At 42.6% G+C, this 21,596-nt stretch overlaps 2 protein-coding genes across 8 annotated transcripts; one reads left to right on the plus strand and one right to left on the minus strand.

The window, feature by feature from the left end:
• Window positions 1-10,016: 10,016 nt before the first annotated feature.
• Window positions 10,017-15,012, minus strand: mxtx1 (mix-type homeobox gene 1). Of its 7 annotated transcripts, none has more exons than XM_061838154.1 (7): window positions 14,948-15,012; window positions 13,739-13,951; window positions 12,323-12,400; window positions 12,106-12,244; window positions 11,958-12,025; window positions 11,479-11,663; window positions 10,017-10,933 (listed from the first exon to the last, which is right to left on the minus strand). In XM_061838154.1, exons 5-7 carry the CDS (start codon window positions 11,977-11,979, stop codon window positions 10,226-10,228), a joined length of 915 nt encoding a protein of 304 aa, XP_061694138.1. In that variant the 5' UTR covers window positions 11,980-12,025; window positions 12,106-12,244; window positions 12,323-12,400; window positions 13,739-13,951; window positions 14,948-15,012; the 3' UTR covers window positions 10,017-10,225. The 7 variants fall into 7 exon arrangements, with proteins under 7 accessions (XP_061694138.1, XP_061694137.1, XP_061694136.1 ...); XM_061838153.1 differs by lacking the exon at window positions 14,948-15,012 and adding an exon at window positions 14,671-14,786; XM_061838152.1 differs by lacking the exon at window positions 14,948-15,012 and adding an exon at window positions 14,503-14,572.
• tmem254 (transmembrane protein 254) lies at window positions 14,757-21,226 on the plus strand. The gene is made up of 4 exons (XM_061838160.1): window positions 14,757-14,923; window positions 18,696-18,799; window positions 20,625-20,684; window positions 20,762-21,226. The coding sequence occupies exons 1-4, from the start codon at window positions 14,837-14,839 to the stop codon at window positions 20,877-20,879; spliced, it is 369 nt and encodes a 122-aa protein (XP_061694144.1). The 5' UTR covers window positions 14,757-14,836; the 3' UTR covers window positions 20,880-21,226.
• Window positions 21,227-21,596: the final 370 nt, after the last annotated feature.

The following is a 21,596-nucleotide window of genomic DNA, read 5'->3' on the forward strand; positions in this document are numbered from 1 at the left end:
CCCCTTATCCTCACAAGGGTTGCAGAAGTGCTGGACCCAATCCCAACTCTCATTGGGCAGGAGGCAGGGGACACCCTGAACTAGTTGCCAGCCATTCGCAGGGCACACAGAGAGACAGTCGCAGTCAAAATCACACCTATGGGCAATTTAGAGTGGCCTTCACTTAATCTGCCATGCATGTTTTTGGATTGGGGGAGGAAACCTGACTGTCCGGACAAAACCCACGCATGCACGGACAGCCCATACAAATGCCACACAGGCGGAGGCCGGGGCTTGAACTCCGGTCCTCAGAACTGTGAGGCCAACGCTCTACAGCTGCTCCACCATGCCACCTTTGTAAATTTGCCTTTTAAAATAAAATCTTAGCTCCCCACGTTTCATCAAAATTAAAATACAGGTGCATGGTAGGCCCAGCCATTCAATTAAAAATCAGAGGTTTTATTTAAAAAAAAAAAACAAAAACAAAGAAGTGACCACAGAAAGTCAGTACAAAGACAAAATGTTTGACTGCAGAAAAAGCTGCTCTTCTATGTCAAGTGGGTTGCATTGCAAGGCAATTAAAGTGCAATTGTCCTTAATAATGGCTGCTGGATCATTCATGGTGGCTAACAAACTAACGTGGGTTTAGTCATCCTCGCAATCAAAATGCCAGGTCAGGTAAACACAACATTCTTCCATCGATTTTCAACACAGCTCATCCTGGTTAGGGTTACACAGGACTGAAGCCTATTCGAGCTGACTGGGCGAAAGGCAAATTACTGTACACCTGATCTGGTCACCTGTCAGTCGCAGGGCACATAGAGACAACATCACTGAGCAGGAACTGAACCTATGCTGTCTGCACCAAAGTTAGGCGAGTGTACCACTACACCATCAGTGACTGTAAACAACATTAGAAATTGCCAATTTTGGATGATTTGTTTGAAACTAAAAATTCTGCTAGACTTGAGATGACCAAGACATCACCACATGATGTCTGTCATATATAGTGATGCCACACCACATCCACATTGACAAAAGATACAAAGAAGAAGAAAGAATGCTTGTAGATGAAGAAATACAAGAAGCTAGACTAACAATTAGCTAATTACACTGCAGTTACAAACTTTCCCACGGTTCAAAAGCGTCAGTGAAAGAACAATCAGACATAAAGGAGCTTCGCCCTCAGACCCCTGTGGTGTCACCCAGATGTAGACTGTGTTTACAGAAATACGATAGTTTTAGGAAATGTCCATGTGTAGTTTTGTCTTTCTTGCTTAGATAAAAAACAAATAAAACATACGCGTACTATTATTAAATGTACATTAACAAATGTCGTGTAACCATACCACATGCCCACAAAACACTGAAGACTCAGTTTTGGAATGTCTTCAACTAGACCAGTTTTTCAAAAACTGTTTGTGAGAACCAGTATTTTCATATGGATGACAATCAAGTATGCTTGACAAAAGAAAGCCCAGGATTTTTCCAAATACCATTGCACTTGCCCACAGTCTGAATAACTTATTATCCATCCCGAGTTGCAAATATCTGATTGTTTGGTTAAAGAAAGGACCAAAATATATATTAATAGAAAAGGTAATGTACCTCAGAGCTGTTGCTTGACAGTCCCTAGACTTGTGAGCTGTCCTATCAGCTTGCAGGGGGCAGAACCAAGGATTCTCCTATCATTACATTTGACAGCTGCTGCAGCAGGTCATGTGACGAAGCATGAACAATGACCTCATGCATGTAGTACTCCAGCTGAAGGTGTTTTACTTGACATATTCTGGCCTCTCTGTGCTGAGAGAGACACATCATGAGGTGGGCACGACCCCAGTCAGCACTCTCGGCCTCATGAGAGCAAAAAGGACCACAGACATCCATTACTACAGTATGACTTGTCTCAATTCCTTAAACTAGTCTAATTGCTACATTTTCTCTTAATTAACAAGGAATGTAGTCTTAATACAAAGAAGAAAGTTGTTACACTCATACTGTTAACATTATCACCAAGTAGATTCTGCAAGCCACACACTCTGTCACGTCCCATCGGAACGAGAGTAGGACCCAAATGCAGGACTCTGAAGATGCAAGGTAGTTCAAGGAGACACGTTTATTATATGCAGAGGTAGGGGATCGACCAGGCAGTCCGGTGCAGCAGCGGACGTCGGGCGAAGAGAGCAGGCAGGCAGGAGTCTGTACACAGGAGAACAATCAAAGCAGGCAGAAGTAACGAAGGAGTCAGGCTTACAAGGTTGGTCAGAGAACGGACGAAGGTCGGTACACACAGGTTCAATCAGGGATACCGGAGCACACGAACGGGACATGAAGATCAAAGAACTGGCGCCGGCCAGTTGTCATTGCGGTCATATAAATCCACAGCATAATCAGGCTGCATGAGGCGCAGGTGTGCACCTCCCAATCAGCGCACCTACGCGGGCACCCGCACAGCTCGTGCTGGAGCGGCAGGATCATGACAGTACCCCCCACCCCCCCAAAGGCACGCTCCCAGACGTGGCTAAACGAAAAATCAGACAATAATTAACACAGGCAGGGGTGTCCGGAGGAGGGCACGCCCCCCAGTCTGGTGGCCATCCAGGCCACCAAACAAGGCGTCCGGGTGGACAGGTCAGGAGGACGACCCGGACGCCAAGCACCAGGGTCCCCAAGGGGCGATTCGGGCGGACAACCTCTGTGAGGAACCAAACGGCGAAGCAGGCCACTGCTCCGGACGAGAACCTCCCACGCCATGGTTGCAAGACGACCAGGGATTGGTCGCCACCGAGGCTTGGTCAGTAGGCAGCCGTGGATTTTCACCAACGAGGCCAGGTCATGAAGCGGCTGGGAGCCATCTGGAGCGAATAGGATGATGGAGAGAAGGACCAAAGCCATGACCACCATCTCGAAGTCTCTCCAGCTCCAGGGTGGCTCCACAGAACTCCCCAGCTACTCCTGGACAGCAACGCGAGACGGCGGCGACACCTTCGCCACCTCCTGGACAGCAACGCGAGACGGCGGCGACACCTTCGCCACCTCCTGGACAGCAACGCGAGACGGCGGCGACACCTTCGCCACCTCCTGGACAGGAAGGTGAGTAGGCTGAGTCAGCATCACCAACTCCACCTCCTCCTGGACGGGAGCGTGAGGCGGCTGGGGAACTGTCGCCACCTCCTGGACAGGAACGTGAGAAGGCTGAGTCAGCATCACCAACTCCACCTCCTCCTGGCGGGAACGTGAGGCGGCTGGGGAACCGTCGCCTCCTGGACAGGAACGTGAGAAGGCAGCGTAAGTGTCACCGTCGCCACCTCCTGGACGGGAACGTATGGGCGTGCCCGTCGCCGACAGAGCAGGAATGGGGAGCGTCCGCGGGCCGTTCGCCACTGGTACTCCAGAGCACGGACGAGAAGCGGCTGTGGAGACGTCGCCACCTCCTGGACAGCAACGTGGGGCGGCATCGGTTCGGTCCCCACTGCCAAGTGAGCTTGCAGTGCATCCGTTGAAACAGCAACGGCGAATCCATTTCCAGGGCAACGTGAATGAGAGTCGGCAGAGAGTCAGTCGAAACTGACACGTGGGCGTGTCTCGGGAGTGGGTCAGTTCCAACTGCCACGTGAACCTGCGTCAGCAGCGAGTCCGTCGCCGTTGCGACGTCAGCGTAGCTCGGCTGATTCGCCAATCCTTGCCGGACCTGGGCCTCTGCCGCTCTATCTCCGCCCGCATTTCGCGGCGGAACGCCTCGTGATCTGGCGGCGACTCCTCCCTCCGGGCTGGAAGCTTCGCCACCAGCTGCGGGTCTGCCAGTTTCGCTGTTGCCGGCGAGGAGTGGGAGGACGATGTCTTAGTTGCCACGCAGCGGGAGGCACCGGGGAGCGCCCGGACGGGGCGTCTCCTCTGGCCGCCACGCGGAGGTCCTGGGTAGATGGCCAAGCGGGTTCCCTCATACGGATTGGTGTACTTGGACCTACTGGGCGAAGACGCTCGGGTCCTGGAAATGCGGGGAGGTGAAACAAACTGACTGGGATGAAAGATCGGACGAGCAGATTCATAATCAGAATAATCGGAGTCGTACTCCGGCAGCCGGTCATACAAATCACAGTCCTCCTCATATTCCGAAAAGTCAGAGTCCAGAAGAATATGAGGAGCCGGACGGGTCGTGTTCGGGACGTATTCATACCTCGCTGGCGGAGCGTAAGACACGGAAGCGGAGGATATCAGGGAGCCTACCCGGATCGGACAGGCTTAGTCCTCCTGCAGACGGTCTACCTTGCGTCGGTCCCGGCTGCTGGGTCCTGTGATGGCCAGTTCGTTCTGTCACGTCCCATCGGAACGAGAGTAGGACCCAAATGCAGGACTCGGAAGATGCAAGGTAGTTCAAGGAGACACGTTTATTATATGCAGAGGTAGGGGATCGAGCAGGCAGTCCGGTGCAGCAGTGGTAGTTGGGACGTCGGGCAAAGAGAGCAGGTGAGTGGGCAGGCAGGAGTCGGTACACAGGAGATCGATCAAGGAAGGCAGAAGTGTCAAGGAGTCAGGCTTACAAGGTTGGTCGGAAAACATGCGAAGGTCGGTACACACAGGTTCGATCAGGGATACCGGAGCACACGAATGGGACATGAAGATCAACGAACTGGCGCCGGCCAGTCGTCATCGGGGTCATATAAATCCACAGCATAATCAGGCTGCATTTGGCGCAGGTGTGCACCTCCCAATCAGCGCACCTGTGCGGGCACCCCGCACAGCTCGTGCTGGAGCGGCAGAATCATGACACACTCCATGTACAGTATATAAAGTAGCAGTGCCCAGCGTATTATTTTATTTTTTTTGCCATGAAAAACAATGTTTTTTTTAGACTGATGCAGAAACAAGTAGAAATAATTATTTGAAGAAATGCAGCTCACCATTACGCTGAATGTAATTGATAAAATTAGTGGGAGACCTGGGACTGACCGATCCCATCTTGAGAATTTGGGAGACAACACCTGAGTTATGTTTTGCTCACCATGATGACAAAATATGTTGCTTTACACATCTATCCATCCAATCATTTTCTTTTCTGCTTATCCTCACAAGGCTCACGGGAGTGCTGGAGCCTATCCCAGCTGTCAACGGGCAGGAGGCAGGGTACACCCTGTACTGGTTGCCAGCCAATCACAGGGCACATAGAGACAAACAGCCACACCCACAATTACACCGAGGGGCAATTTAGAGTATCCAATTAATGTTGCATGTTTTTGGGATGTTGGAGGAAACTAGAGTGGCTGGAGAAAACCCACGCAGGCACGGGGAGAACATGCAAACTCCACACAGGGAGAGCTGGGATTGAACCCAAATACTGAGAACTGTGAGGCCAACACTTTCCAGCTGCGCTACCGTGCTGCTGCTTTACAAATCGAGAATGTTGAAAATGGAAGCAATGTATGATGTGGGGTGTTTTTTTATTTTTTTTTTGGGGGGGGGTTGACAGCTTTGAAGGCCTCATTGGCTAATTTACTTGCCTGTCACCACATATTACACAGAGTGGGCTTGCTGCATGAGAGTCATCCGTGACAATGAATGTGTAAAGTAAGAATGAACACTGATATTCTCTTCAATTCAGCTTTTGGCTCTTCACATTGTTGATGTAATTTCAGGCTCTTTTTGTCTTTCCTTAATGTAAGTACCTGTTCAATATCTATTATGTAGTCCAATACACCAGTGGTTTCCTCTTCAGGACCTTCTAATGATTGTATTGGCCAACAATTGTGCAATGACATCAATTGATTTTCTCTCAGCTTCACAATTAGTTTATTTTCACCCATATGGTTGCAACAGTATAGTATAAATTTTGTTTTAACGGGCAAATCCCAATCTCGGTCAAAGCATAGACATTTCACTCTATTAATTCTTTGAATCTGACTCTAATAGAATGCACATGGGCAACAATTTTGACTCACATGTTTGAAGAATTTTACTGAGAGGAAAAATAAGTATGTTGAAAAATATTTTCATTTATAAGTTCTTAATACCTGCAAAATAAACCTCGCGCTTGAAGATACCTGAGACAAGCACCAGCATGCCCCCTGACCATTGTGAGGATAAGCGGTTCTGAAAGTGGAGCATGGATGAATATAACAAAGTAAAGCTTTTTGACAGTGAGCAATGACATGGTCCACGTGAGCTGTCTCCTCTGCAAGGGGTTTAGTGATCAAACATATCGTCCTCACCACCTCCCTATCCAGTTTCCGCTATTGCTGTGCAGTATATGCAATAACCTATAAATAACAGATGTGGGCACGTACATGTGGACACAAACTTCCTTCCCGCCCATGAGGAACATTAACGACAGTCTGGACACAGGCAGTTGATAAGCGAGAGTGAAGCAGTGCAATCAGAAAGAGCCCAGAAGAGCTCCTAAATTAGAGTGTGCGGCCAGTGTCAACTCCCTGGGAGGGATTGGTTAAATTACAGGCTTTATTTTTAGTGATTCTAACCTTCATCGCCTGGAACTGCAGACAGCTGAGGACCATCACTCATATGTTTGTCTGACCATACACTTGATAAAAAAAAAAAAAAAAAAAGTACATGTGTATGGTTGATTTTTATGCTGGTCACAATAAGATGTTTTCATGACATTCTTCACTGTTTGCATGCTGCAATTTTGCTTTGTATGTCTTGCAGTTTGTCAACTACAATTGCATTTACGGTGGACACAATCCATGGTGTTCATATATCACAAATAACAGTAACCTCGAGATAGCATGAAAATATGACCCCTATGGGCTGTGAGTAGATGACATCAGAGTCATCTTTATGGACGTTTCTTATGAATGATGATCAAACATCCATATCGAGTTAAAAAATGTGTATAGAAATGCTTTTTTTTCGCTTTGACGAAGACAAAACATACACTTGTGCATGTCTGTGTTTGAAGATTGCTGAACGCTTGACTTTGGTTCGTTATAGAATATCATAGTTTCTGTATTTTATATAATATCATCCATCCATTTTCTTAGCCGCTTATCCTCACAAGGGTTGCGGAGAGTGCTAGAGCCTATTTCAGTTGTCAACGGGCAGGAGGCAGGGTACACCCTAAACTGGTTGCTAGCCAATCGCAGGGCACATAGAGACAAACAGCCACAATCACAATCACACCAAGGCGCAATTTAGAGTGTCCAATTAACGTGTGTTTTTGTGATGTAGGAAGAAATCAGAGTCCCCAGAGAAAACACACGGAGGCAAGGAGAGAAATGCAAATTCCACACTGGCGTAGCCAGGTTGAACCCTGGACCTCAGAACTGTGAGGCTAATGCTTTACAGCTGCGCTACAATGCCACCTGTTATATAATACCATTCACAAAATAATTCTTCACCAATTCAAATATCATATTTTTGAAAAAAAAAGTTTCCTATGTTTTTGATTGCATTAAAACACAAAACGTGGTAATGCATTTTGGAATGTTTGAGGCAGGAAAATGGATCCTGAAATTAAAAAAAAAACAAAAAACAGCCATCTTCAGGCAGGAGGCAGGCTACACCCGGAATTGGTTGTCAGCCAATCGCAGGGCACACAAACAAAGAACCATTCGCACTCACATTCAAATTTACAAGCCAATTTAGAACCTTCAAGTAATCAACCATGCATGTTTTTGGGATGTGGGAAGAAACTGAGGTGCACAGAGAAAACCCAGGCAGCTACGGGGAGAACATGTAAATTCCACACAGGTGGGGCCAGGATTTGAACCCCGAACCTCAAAACTGTGAGGCAGACTTTCTAGCCACTCTCATAGCATGGTGGCATGCTGCCCGTTAATGATCATATTTGTATCTTCTTCCTCTTCTTCTTTTCCTTTCAGTTTGTCCCATTAGGGGTCGCCACAGCGTGTCATCTTTTTTCCATCTAAGCCTATCTCGTGCATCTTCTTCTGTAATACCCACTGTCCTCATGTCCTCCCTCACAACATCCATCAACCTTTTCTTTGGTCTTCCTCTGACTAAACACAGTCAGCATATAAGGTACACAAATCACATACTACCTGTGTGAAAATATAAAGTATATGACAATTCAAAGGATATGTGGATGTAAGGGATTAGGTAAGGTTGTTAGCACGCTAGACTAGGCTACCTAGGGCCGAGTAGCTTCAATGTGGACGATACAGCTTGTATTTGGGTACTAACATAAGACTTGTTAAATTTCCCATAAATCCTCACGTCCCTCGTTGTACGTTGTTTTTATCTTATATATTGGTATTTTTTTAATATCGTAAACATGATCAAAAATACAACAGGATAGTGGTCGACATCTTTTGTCACACTTTTGTATTGTCACTGTGAAGCAATTACTAAACAGTAGAAAATTGCATTTAGTGGAGGAAAAAAATGAAGGACTGATGGAATTTTTACTTTTGGTGCGTCACAAATTTTAAATATTTGTAGCAGCTCCATGCAATTGATGTGTGTAATAATCTGAAAATGTATTAAATTGAAAGATTGCTTGCAAAATGGCTGGTAGGAACAAAAGAATTTGAACTTTGACTTAGCTGTGGCTGGAATCTTCTGCAGGTATAAATCAATAATCAATCAATCAATAGCGGTCAGGCTTCAGTGATAGGAGAACAGCCTTTCAAAGTTTATGGAAGGTGGAGAATTGTGACCAATCGTAGCTTTAAAGTCAAATGTGAATCATTCCTGGGCACTTTGTCTTGATTTTAGATCTTTATTATTCTTTTTTTTTTTTTTTTTTAAACAAAACACATTTTTAATGTACGTGTACTACTGGAAAAGATAACTGGAGAGGTGGTCGTTGACCACTGCTGAAGGAGAACACCTGTCCAGCGCACACGAGCTGGTCTGCACTATTTCCTGTGCTGAGCTATCTTTAGTGAGGCGTCACGTTCCCATTGTGAGTGATTTTCTCACAAAGCAACTGACGCCAGAGGCCAACAAAAGGACAACTCCCATCCTCTCATCTTGTGAATGAAGGCAGGAAACCAACATCGAATAATAATAAAAAAAAAAAAAAAACACACAACCACATTCCAATTTGGGTTGGAAACAGTTTCAAGTCTAAAGCTTCACTTTCTACGACAATTTTTTTCCCCCCTTTGAAAGGTTTCAAAGAAATATGTACTGAGTCAACAAAATCAACCCTCCACAGATTTGCCTGCAGGCAAAGAAAGAAATAGCAGGTAGTACTTCCTTAAGCAAGACTTGCACTTTGCGTTCAATTACAAAATCACTTCCACCTCTCCACATAAGCGCTGCAAATGAAGTAGTCCTAAAAAGACATCTTAAATGAATCTAATGCTTAAATTTTGATCTAATAACATGAAGCTATTTTCTGGTGGAACCCAATTATTATCCATGTCCTTATGTCAAAGGTAAGTTTTCCCTGTAGAAAAAAAATATTCTGCTGTCTCGTTTGATAAGGACAAATACCTTATAAGATCAGACAAACAGGGGTTTTGATTACAGAAAAAATATATGAAAATGCATTGTTTCTCATCCATTTTTATTCATTGAGGATGGTATACCAGTAGTGGTGACATAATTTGCCTCACACTGAAACGTTTCTGGGTTCAAATTTCAGCTTGATTGTGTGGCGCTTGTGTCAGGTTTTGTAATTACTATTATTATTTTAAGTACTCGGACTTTCCACCCCCCACCCATAAACAAGCCTATTAGATCCTCTGAAGACTATCAATTATCCAGAGATAGAAACGTGAGTGCGATTTGTGCACTGTGACAGGCTAGTGACCAGTCCAGGGTGCACACTGCCTCTCACCCACAGTCAGCTGGGATCGGCTCTAGCTCACTGCATCAAGGACTCCAGAAAATGGATGGGAGGTTTTGTTTTTGTATTAGCAGTTATTTTCACTTTCCGTCGTGCTCTGCAGTCCTTCCATCGTGTTCAACTCACAAGCACCATCTTGTGGTCATTCATGCCCTATTTTCAGTTCTGTGTTACGTTATGTGGCGTTTTTCTTCCTGTCAACAACAAATATTGCCAGATGTGTTGTGTTGTACGTAGATATCAATGAATCAATGAAGAAAATGTTTATTTTTAAATTGTTTATTTAAATAAAAGTGCAGGAAAAAACAAACAAATCAAAATAATAAGAATAAATATAGACAGAATTAAATACATTCATGGGAAAATTAGTGGGAAAATGCACATATGTAACAATTTGAGTTACTTTTAGGTACACAGAACTGAGGATAATGAAAGATTACAAATGATTCGCGACGATATCTGCTTGGTGAGTCATCAACACAGGGGCATTTTCTCATGACTGTCGAGTCCTTCTCCCCCAAGCCAGTCCTCATCCAGCTCCCCGAGGATCTCCTGCAGGGACAGCTCAGGCAAGGGGGCATGCTGGACCAGTGATTGAAATCCAGACCCCCTGCTACCTTCCAGAACACCCCACGAAACATCCATCTGCGAGTAATGACCATCCAGTGAGGGGCTGTTTTCGAGGCTGGGATCCCAGTATCCCGAATCCGGGGTGTCCGGACAGCTGGAGCGGACCGTGTAGTTTATCGGGCAAATGAAGGCGAGAGTGTTTGGATTGTAGCTGCGGCCCTCCACGGGGGAGTTGCACCAGAGCTGAGTCACAAGGTCTGTTTGGCTGCTTTGCTGGGACCAGTAGCCCCTCAGGTGGGGGTTGGAGCTGTTTCCCAGGGGTGTGCTCTGATGGAGACCGTACATGGAGTCATATTGTCGATGATCCTCGATAGTGGGGTACATTGGGGGACACTGTCCATAAAAGCAGGATTCTTCCATCTCTTCCTTCACCCGGGTGGGGCAGGATGGCGGGGGACCCTGACGTCCCATAGCGACAGGCCCACTCTGTGGCCTCCGAGCCACATTGTGATGCGGGGCCGGAGCCTTTTGAATTGGACTATCGGCTTGCCAAAGTGCTTTCTTGGCCCCTTTGCACTTTAGCGTACGAGCTCTCCTGTTCTGAAACCACACCTGGCGATGAAGGAACAGGAAAAAGGGAGGTTAGAGCTGAAAGAGCAACAGAGGAACAAAGAGATTCTGCTCGGTTAATCATTTTCGGTGAAACAGCGGAGGGTTCAGATCAAGGGACTATCAGCTGTCTGGGCTGCTATAACATCTCAAACCTCAAACAAAATCCTGATAAAAAAGTGCCCGTGTCATCTTTTCTTCTAAGAAATGAAGAGATAGAGTGATAGCAGTATCAAGCCATTTGAAAACAGAACTTCCGATGATAAGAATATACATTACATCGTGTGTGGTTGCCATATGCCATGCGTGCATGGTTTAAATCAGCTTTCCCAAACTTTGGGTCATGAAACTTTGCTTTTAGCTACTTTATTTGTAATTAAGCAGGCAAACATGACAACGGCACCAGTGAAGGAATCATATTTGTAACTTGTTCTCTCAGAGAATAAGCCTCAAAGATCTTGCTTTTCGGAGTCTATTTTGAATGGTTTAAATTGGTATGCAAATTCCTTTGGAAAGGCTTTGGGGCACTACAAAATCTCCTACCGTACCTGGATACGGGATTCTGGAAGGCCTGTAGTCTGAGACAGGCTCTCTCTGAGGCTGATGCCAGGATACGGGTCAGTCTCAAAAGTGACACGCAGAAGCTCCACATGCTCTTTGGAAAAACTGGTCCTCTTCCTGCGGCTGGCGCTACGAGAAGATGAGCCACTGGAGGCCGGGGGTCTGGCATCATCTGAGACGATGGGGGTGGGGGGGTGGATTGGAGTGCATGTCATATATCATAAAAAGCTCCAAAACAGACCTCCTCCCTTTCCACACCATTCACATCATGAACGCATAAAGAACATACCTACTGTAAAGTGGCAAATGTCGGCAGAAAGAAGGAAATGTTTGCATTTTTGGGTTGCATTAAAAAAACTCAATACTTTGCTAGCTGAGAAGCAAGTCTTGACATCCAAATATGAAAATCTGAGACACATGCACACAAATAAAGGGTGTACGTGTAGTGGACTGTATTTTCACTTACCATTACTTGAGTCCTTCCACATGGCAGCCTTGAAATGAAGCTCTGAACACGAACGGATTTCGAACGGACTGTGGATGTGACAGAGGTCAGTGTGGTTGTGTTCCTTCTCTGTGAGTCTCCGTGTGTCCAAGTGCTTGTGTCAGAATACCTTATATATTGATCAGCTGAGGCCTTGGTAAAGCAACAACACAATGTCGGGGTGGGGTTTATTCTTGAAGGAGGGGAGCAGGTCAGCAGAAGAAGTGGGAACCCCCACTCGTTATCAGGTCATCTTCATCAAAGGGCTACTAATGTCAACAGCAAATATGACGTAAAAGAACTTTGAGGGATAGCCTCATCGATACCACTTAACAAAAAGTACTCACTGCAGTTGTTGGCTCTTTTTGTTGTATTGGATTTTGGGGGTGTTCTGCACATGACAAAATAAGATGGCACAAGAAATACTGCAAAACAAACAGACATACTGCACATTTGCAAAATTTAAATCATAAAAAAATCAATGTGTAAAATGTGTGTTAATGGGAAGAGTAGTAGTTGTAGTAGTAGAGCATTTCATAAATGCACATTAATTCACTTTTTTACTTTTTCTACTGAACGCTAAATGTTCTTCTGTATCAGAGGTACAACTACTTGACTCATCGACAATGAATCTATTAGCTAATTAATCAAATATCGGCTCCAGTGCTCCCGTGACCGTTGTGAGGATAAGCGCCTCAGATAATGGATGGATGGATTTTAATAATCAATTATTCCTTTAAGGGACCTTGTTTATCTTGAAATTTTCCCATTTTAGATTCTCATCAGGAAGTATTCTCATATTTCTTCATTCCTGCATGAAAGCAGGTTAATTGTCTTTGTTTATTCCAAATAAAAGATTTACAAACCTCTGCTTTTACTCCACAGTGAAACAACGTCTTTTGAATTGACTGAATTTAAATGTGTAAATGTGTTGCATATGATTCAAATGTCTTAAAATCAAATACAACTGGGGGGAAATTACATAATTTTACCACATTTTAATCAAATACAACCGAAAATTAAGTACTTTTTTTCGATGTATGTCATTCATTCATTCATTGTTGCTATAATCACAACTATATTGCATCTGACCACTGTTTTCAATGTTATCGTTGTCAAGATGATGACTTTCAGTCATCGTACTCTGAAAAAAAGTCCCTGAAATTTACTTAATTAGAAAATATTGGACATGACTACAGTGTGTTGAACTAGGATTTATTCATTTAGTTTTTTTGTTTATTTTTTTTTGGGGGGGGGGGCAAATGACTGTAGTTTACCACATTTTGTGTTTATAAAATGTATTAACTATTTATTTATGTATTGCATGTGCATCCGAAAATTAAGTACTTTTCAGCGGAGTAGTAGTGATGAGTAAATAGTCATTATCTTGGTGTTTATCATATCATATGTGATGAGGTTTCAGGGGTTGTCATCTATACTCAGCATATCGATTCACATTCAATATTTTGCAACATGTGAAATCTCACTACTGTACATGTGTGCATTAACTCTCGTCCTCAATGCAAAATGTGTCTCTTGACATCCACGTGTAAAATAGTAAGTGCGAAGACATGTTATAAGATTTGGAAAGCATTGCACGTTACTCAGCCACAAGTGTTAAAGGAAAAAAATAGCAAAGAGTGCATTGTGATGTGAAGCCCATCAGTGGCTATTCTTTTCTTTTCATACACAAAGCAGCCGGCTGCTATCACAAGAGGAAAGACAAAGGTGGCTAATTATTCAATGATTAACTGGATGCTTACAGTAGATGCGGTCCTCGGTCCAGCCTCATTACACTGAAGAGGCGCATGGAGTTGAGTGGCAAGCTTGTAAAGTGGTCAACATGTCCAGGCCTTAGCCAGGTTGTGTGCAAATGCTTTGACCTTTAACCCCCATGTCGCCAAACTGCCTGAATGCGCTGAGCCGACAGAAAGTGATTGTAAATCATTCTTCAGATTTCAACTTTCATGCAAACACTGTTGAGACAAAAAAGCACAAAGAAGAGCATTAGAAAATGACAGCCTTACAGTACATTTAAACATACCGAAAAGCTGCACAATTCTAAAAGGACAAAGTTGTATTTGCACATGTTCTGTATTAGAAAACAGTGCAGCGTGACGGTGATCAGAGCACCTAAACAAACGAAGACAATGTTTAATCTTTATCTTGGTAGCCACTGTAATCAATATCTCCAAGTGGAGATGGCTCCTCCAAGTCCCAGTCACTCGCTTAACAGGCCAAACAAATCCAATCAGAGATCACAGGTGACATTATGCTGGGTTCAGTATATCCAAAAAATGTTAATTAACAAAAAATATGATTTTTGCCTAAATCCTCTTCTCGTGATAGTGGCAACTCAGCTAAAATCATCACGAACATCCTCAGCAGATGACAATTGTCATTATTTAAAACCGAACTGAGTATGAGAAAGTGCCTCATCAAGGAACCGCTTCAGAAGATTAAATACTAGCTCTTGCCAAGTTTACATACAATGATCATGTGAATAAACATAATGTGACCTTCGAACCTTTGACTAATGCCAAAATCACCCAAACATTTTTTGGTGTGTGATGTATATCATGCAGACACAACCACGCAGGGGCGCTCTTACAGTGCATAACTTTTATACGACTATATGCTCAACGCAATTAATATTAAGCAATGACAAATCAAAATATTCATAAATATGACTTACATGAATCAAATGTACCGTTCTATTTTTTAATTCTAGTGTATTTGTATTTGTAGCCCTTATAAATGTGTCCGCATGTGTTATTTGAGATGTTTCCAGGCAGGTGGGACACATTTGACAGCTGCACCAGACAGTACTCAGCACGACTGCGGCAGGAGTAGCAGCAGCAATGGCCAAAAGTGATGGAAGTGATTATTTTAAAAGAACCAGCCTTTTTTGGATCATCTCCGTGATCTTCGGGTTGAGTTATTTTGCTGTAAGTATGACTAATTGAACGTACTTTTGTTTGAGATCAGTAGGAGAACGTGTTGGCTGGTTTTGCGACCTTCACATCTTGAAGTTTTGTGTTGCGTTAAGAGTCCCCAGGATAGCGTAGGACTCCGTTAAAAGCGATGTTCCGAATAACATTGATAAATATTGGGTGGGCTTTTGTATCACGTATACACCTTCTTAAATGTCCATATACACTCTTATTTTGTATCAGTGTTATTTTGGTGGAAAAGTCGCTTCCGAGGCCATTGCCATTGTTTGTTGATGCTTATTGTCTTATCTAATCACTGTGGCGCCCAAAAGAAGAAAACAGGTTTTGAGTTTTGCGTAAGGTCCAACGTGCAAGTGAACACGTCTCGACGGTTTACACGTTTCGTTTACATTAGGCCTACTTGTTTAAAAACGGACACTCGTATTTATTTGTAATGTTTCGCTGTCCTTTCAATGTCTTATTCACATTTTGTTGCCACGTTGTACTCTGTCGATCGGGTTGAAGCAACTACTGTAGTCTGCTAAGTTGCCGAACGGTGACGCACTAATCACATGAACGAATAATTCATATTTTGTCTTAGTGGGTGTTGGAATTCACTCGAGATTTGGACAACGGTTGTGGACGCGTGCGCTGTACTTACAATGAACATTTTTGTATTTGTGACTACAGCAGCAGCCATTGGCCATATGGACACACATCTGGCACGTCACACAATTTACAAACAGACACGTTGGACATAACATTAAGATCAATCAGCTCCATCAAAAATGACTAGAATATCATGCTTATTCAGAGGTTGAAAAAGTACTCACACCCTGAACTCAAGTACAATTTTAATTCAGTCCAATTACTTACATGCAGGTGCATAAGAAGACATACTGATTCCCCTGCTGTACTTCTAGAAGTAACAGTAAAGTACTTAAGAACAAAAGTACACAAATATTGATATCTATAAAACCTCGTTGGCTACTGCCTTCATGCCATCAAAGTAACATGTTGCATCTTGCCATAGCCTTACATTGCAAACTGACAAATACCCCCCCCCAAAAAAAATAATTGCTTCTTAAAACTGGAAGAATAATACACCTTTTATGTTGTTTTTTTTTCTTTGATTGAATGCATTTTTTAACAGCAGAAGTTGGCAGTGTTGGGCTGGCTCAAGAAATAATTTTGTAGCCAACAGCATCAAACAATTCTCTATAATCTTTCAATAGGGAATATCTTGCTTCCCTCCTTCACGTTCTTCCCTTTGGCTGCTGTCCCTGTTTTTCTGAGTTACAAAACCCCAAGATCTTAAATCAATCAAATCTTTGTTTGTCTCTCGCTATCTCTTTTTACGTCATGTCATCATTCGGGAAATTGGTTAAAAAAAAAATCAGAGAATAAGTAGAACATTTGTTGTTTGTTTTCAAAAATATATTATAAAAGCACTCATCAGAAAATTGACTTCTAAAGTAGGTCACACAAATGTGAAAAATCTACTTTCGCAGTGTAGCCTTTGTTTTATACGTCACTTCCACCTGTTGTGAAAGAAGATCAAATATGCTTGTGTGCCTTTGAGTATGATTTTGTGCAATCAAACCACAATCAAAAAAATGTTATTCAATTCAGTGTCAGTTAAAAATGGCTGCTCTATTCTCCTTTTAACTTTTTGATACGTTACCCGACCAGTGCAAGCCTCTAAATATTTGTGGTCTTTCTACTTAACATTGTGAAATTAATCACATAGCCACAAAAAGTGGCAAAAGACTGCAAAATGTTTTGTGAAGGAGAGTGCAGTTATGACTTCTTAGAAATATTTTAATTGCAGATATTTACACAAACAGCGTGTGATGTACTTTGTATGATTAACAGCACAAAATATACATAATATCCACACAGCCACAATCCAAGAATAATCACTCAGGGTTATCTTTTCACGACATTTGAGAATTGGGCCTTTGCTGACTTGGATTGCAAGGCTGGAAAGTGCCCGATTATTGATTGAGCTCCTTCAAAAATATATATTTTGCTTATTAACTTCTATGCCCAAAAATGATGAAAACCCAATTTTAATATAGATACAGTATATCAAATTTTTCCTTTACAAGAGGTTAATTTGAATGCCCTAGATAATTTTACAAAATACCAGGATTAGCTACAATTTTGCAAAAGATTGTCATTCAAAGAATCTTTTGAAACGACGAAAAATCCTTTTCATCAATACCAAAACAACCTCTTTATATTCTCGTGTTCGCACGGTCGATAACCTCCGCTTTGCGTCACGTGACCTTCGCATTTCACTGCGCGGCACCTCTGCGTTACGTGGAGAAAGCCGCAGCGCTCATCTCTCGTGATTGGTCTGTTTTAATCACATGATGTGATGACATACTCAGCGTTCCTCCAGGCTCCACATAGTACCTACGCCGCCGCTTCCTTGATCGATTTTGCAGTCTCATTAAACCTATCATCTGGTTATTTCAGGTAAAATTTGTTTGAGCAGGCACTATTGCCATTGTTGTTGCTTTATTCGTTATTACGGAAAGGAAAGTAAAAACTGCAACCGAAATGGCCAAAATGTGCTGAGGAACTCCCACTCTGCCACCTTAAGTCTTTCCACTTTCTTGTGGTTTGCAGCATCGCATGACGGTCGTGAGTTGATTTCCTTCCAGACGTGCATCCAATGCCATTTACAGTGGCCTTTCTCAATTAAGGCTTCACCTTTGACCTGCATCTGCCGAATGCAGTCATGCTCCAAATCGATGCACCAAACACAAGAAATGTGACTGCGATCGCTTTGCCTGAAGGCTTACATGTGTTAACCAATAACTTTATACAGGGTGTCCGGACTGCGGCCCTGCCCGCCTTCCTTTTATTTTTTTTTCTTCACGTGGCGTGGACTAAAACGTTTGACACAGCTCTCCATCCTATTTATTAAAAAATAAAATGGAAAGATGGAGGGGTGGCCTCAAAATGATGGTGTCGAAGAATCCGCCAAAATCTATCATGTCTTCAACCCTCTTGACCACAACTACCTCTAGTACTTTTTTTGTTTAATATAAAGCTTTTCTGTATATGCAGAGTAACCATTTGGAGCTAAAATAGTGTTATTTTCCTAAATAACAGTGAATAAAGAAAATTCTGTTTCTGAGGCAAAAATGGTTTGTCAACTTGGTAAAAATTGCTTTGGTTTTAATTCTCATTGTGGACCTGTGTTCAGTACAGCAGTGGATGAATTCTGGGATACATTGTCAGAGGCCTTCCTAAAAATCCAAAAGCCAGTTGCGTTATCACTTTTAACAGAAACCCGTGATGTACATTGGCTCTAAAAAAAAATATCCGTCTGTGTTCAAATGCCATGTGATGATATAAAAATGTGACCAAGATAAATGAATTCCATTTTCTGAGTGCTGAAGTGCCCCAGCTGATTCCCGGCAATAGGCGGACAAGATAAATGATGTCAAACTTTTTTTTTCATCTAGAACATTAGCTATAAGACAAAGCTAGATATATAGAATTTCAAAGTCACTATCCTTTAATATGAATGGGGTCATTGGAGGAAACCGTTTGGACTACACCACCCCCGCACCCTGAGAGAAGGAAGGCAGTCATATGTTCTGTGGGTTTTCCAGTAGTTAAAGCAACAACACAAAGTTCTGTTCAGCAGACAAGCCGGTCCACATATTGGATAGTTAATGAGTCATGAAGTAATCTTTTTTTTGTCTTCAGTTAATTGAATGTGTTTGTTTTTTCCAACTCACCTTGGGATCCTCTCTTTCTGTTGCAGGTCATTGTGTTTGTGCCTGAAATAATTCCGTACCATCTCTTGGGCCCGTTCGGTACCTTCTGCAGATATCTTGTAGACAACCATGCTGGCGGCTTGTACAAAGGGTAAGAGCTAATCTCTCGCTTGGAATAATTTTAACTTGAGCAAATATTTACTTCGGGAGGGTAAATTACAAGAATCGGAAGGGGGAAGGATCAGCCCAATACTTTAAACCAGGGGTGCTCAATGCGTCGATCGCGATCCCAGTCGATTGCAAGGCAGTCTTGGTCGATCGCAAGATGGTGTGCAAAAAAAAAAACAAAAAACATCAGCCAATATTCCCTCTTAACTGCGCGCATCCGCAATTGTGCACACTGATGCAGTCTCTTCGCAGATATTCAGCGTTGCGTGCAACAAAAAAAAAAATCCAATGCAAATTGAGATGTATAACAAAGCTATTCAGTTTGTGGCAGTTTGAAATGTGATTCAATGAGTGAAGGATGACTGGTTGTTACATGCAATGGCATAATTCACATACGTACTGTAAAAAAATGAAAAGAAGCCACTGGTCTCCATTAGGCGGCACACGGAACTTTCTGTAACTACGACCGCTGCTCTGCCACACTCTCTTTTTCTAATTTACCTTACACCCCCGCTTTTAAAAAAAAAAGTACACTCATAATTACAAATGATACAATACTTATGCAGCCCATCAATCTGTTTTATAATGACAGCGTCCACCACCGCTGGTTACAGTCTGGGCAAAGATGAGCTACACATGGTGCTCATGTTTACTTTTGATAATAATGGAGAAATTTAAAAAAAGAAATGCTGTTGTTTGAAGATGCAATGACTGTCAGAGTATGTGAATAGTCGAAGAAAAAGTGTTTAAACTGGATGAGATTCTCTCTTTTCCGAGTGGGAAAGGTCTGGTCTCCAGCCAAAGTAAAAAGTGCAGGATGAGATTGTGTGTGTGTGTGTGGTGTGTGTGTGTGTGGTGTGTGTGTGTGTGTGTGTGTGTGTTGTTAAAATTCCACCTTGGTACATCCTGATACAGGATAAAAGCACAGACAATTCAGTGCACAAAAAGCTAATTCTGTATTTTAAATAAAAGAGGCAACATAACATTAACCTTAAAGCTGTTTGGGAGCATCATCATCCCCACTCTCCACCCCCGTCGTCAGTAGCTCGCGAGAGACTGGATGCTTGAAAAGTAGATCTTGGGGTAAAAAAGGCTGGGCACCCCTGCTTTAAACAATATATTTTCTAACTCCATTAGCTTGTATTGTAAACATGGATTTGTGACCTCTTTAATCATTGATGCCTTATGGGTCGTTATCACCATGTCCAGTGGCACAGAATGTTGTCACATGATGGCAAAACGCATAACAATGGCTTGGCTGGTGTTTTTTTTTTTTTTTTTTTTTTAAACGTGGCTTGATTACATGACTTACAAGTCAACAGATTTTGCTTTTCCCTGTCACAACTCCTCATGAAAGGATAATGTAACATACTGATATATATATATATATATATATATATATATATATATATATATATATATACACACACACACATAATTGTCTTCATGCATTCATGCAAATATTTATCTATTTTTATTAAAAAAAAAAAAAAGTAGATTCATCTAAAATGCTTGTTCATCCCTGCCTGAGGAACACTATCCTTTTCAAGTTCAAAGGACCCTGGAACTATCACGCGCAACTCTCGAGCATTTGTGTTTATGCTGCATTTAAATCCTTGTTGCATTTCTCGCTTTGCACACATTCCCAGTTGCAGATAAATATCTTTTTTAAAATTTCATTTTATTTTGATTATTATCATTAATGGGCTGATCCGGAACCTTGGGTCTGAAATTTTGTGGCATATTAGGTAATATGCTGTATGTTTCTCTGTGACAAACTCCTTTTATTTTCATTTGTTTTTTTACAGGTGGTGGGCAACCTGGGCAATCCATCTAGTTGAGGCCTTAGTCTCCTTAAAAGTGTGCAGGTAAGATGGCGATGCTGTTGCATCAATTGCAAACGCCATTAAAATGTAAACATTTCACGTCTGCGCTCCTGTTTCAGCAACAAAGGCATCACCTTGCCCACCAGCTGCCTGTGGTTCTTCCAGACTTTCGTGTTCGGTTTCGCCTCTCTGGGCCTGCTCATCCGATACAACCCAGAGAGGCCCAAACATCACTGACGCCGGTAGCTGAGAGCCTCGGAACCTGACACGATTTGCCTTTTCTTCATCAATGTTTCCTTAAACTTGAAGATATTGAGGTGAAGTATTCCATGTGGGGTCTGACTCCTGCATTGCTGTGATGACTTTCATTGTGTAGGATTTGTTTTTCCTGAAGAAGTAGTCATTAATACATAAGGTATTTGGGGAGAAATGCATCCTGTTTGTTGCAAATGTAACACAATTTTGACATTTTAACACATTAATGATGTTAACATACCAGTGATCGTGATACTCTTCCAGCTGCTGTGTTCTACTTAAAACATGTTCCACTTGCTCTTATAATAAAAGTTGTAAAGATACAAGAATGGTTCGAAACAGCATCAAAATGTTGGTCTCGTTTCTGATGAAGTCTTCGGCCTACTATACTACAGTATTTTATTAGTCGTCACCATGGTGGATGCTGAGAGAACTTGAGTATTTTGCAAGCGATTCTTGGCATACAAAGTTTGAGTAGTGCCCATTTTGAAGCGGCCTACGAAAAAGAAAAGTAGGGCTTTGGTGCCACCTGGTGATATCTCATTACCACCGACTTTAAAGCGAAGAGGCGCGCTGCTTGTACACTCAACAAGCAATAAAATACGTGAAATATAAAACTTTCGGTTTGATCAATTTAATCTCTCTTTGCCACTGTATCATCATGCAGTTTTAATAATACTGCACTTAAATACAGAAAAA

Source organism: Syngnathoides biaculeatus, chromosome 12, assembly GCF_019802595.1.
Source record: "Syngnathoides biaculeatus isolate LvHL_M chromosome 12, ASM1980259v1, whole genome shotgun sequence".
Taxonomy (NCBI): Eukaryota; Metazoa; Chordata; class Actinopteri; order Syngnathiformes; family Syngnathidae; genus Syngnathoides; species Syngnathoides biaculeatus.

Coding starts and splice junctions, on each gene's coding strand:
- mxtx1 (XM_061838154.1), bottom strand. CDS start 11,979: ATGTGGAAGGACTCAAGTAATG. Junction 11,664..11,957: donor GTGGAAGGACTCAAGTAATG/GTAAGTGAAAAT, acceptor CCATCGTCTCAG/ATGATGCCAGACCCCCGGCC. Junction 10,934..11,478: donor TTCCAGAATCCCGTATCCAG/GTACGGTAGGAG, acceptor CTTCATCGCCAG/GTGTGGTTTCAGAACAGGAG.
- tmem254 (XM_061838160.1), top strand. CDS start 14,837: ATGGCCAAAAGTGATGGAAGTGATTATTTTAAAAGAACCAGCCTTTTT. Junction 14,924..18,695: donor TCGGGTTGAGTTATTTTGCT/GTAAGTATGACT, acceptor TTTCTGTTGCAG/GTCATTGTGTTTGTGCCTGA. Junction 18,800..20,624: donor GCTGGCGGCTTGTACAAAGG/GTAAGAGCTAAT, acceptor GTTTTTTTACAG/GTGGTGGGCAACCTGGGCAA.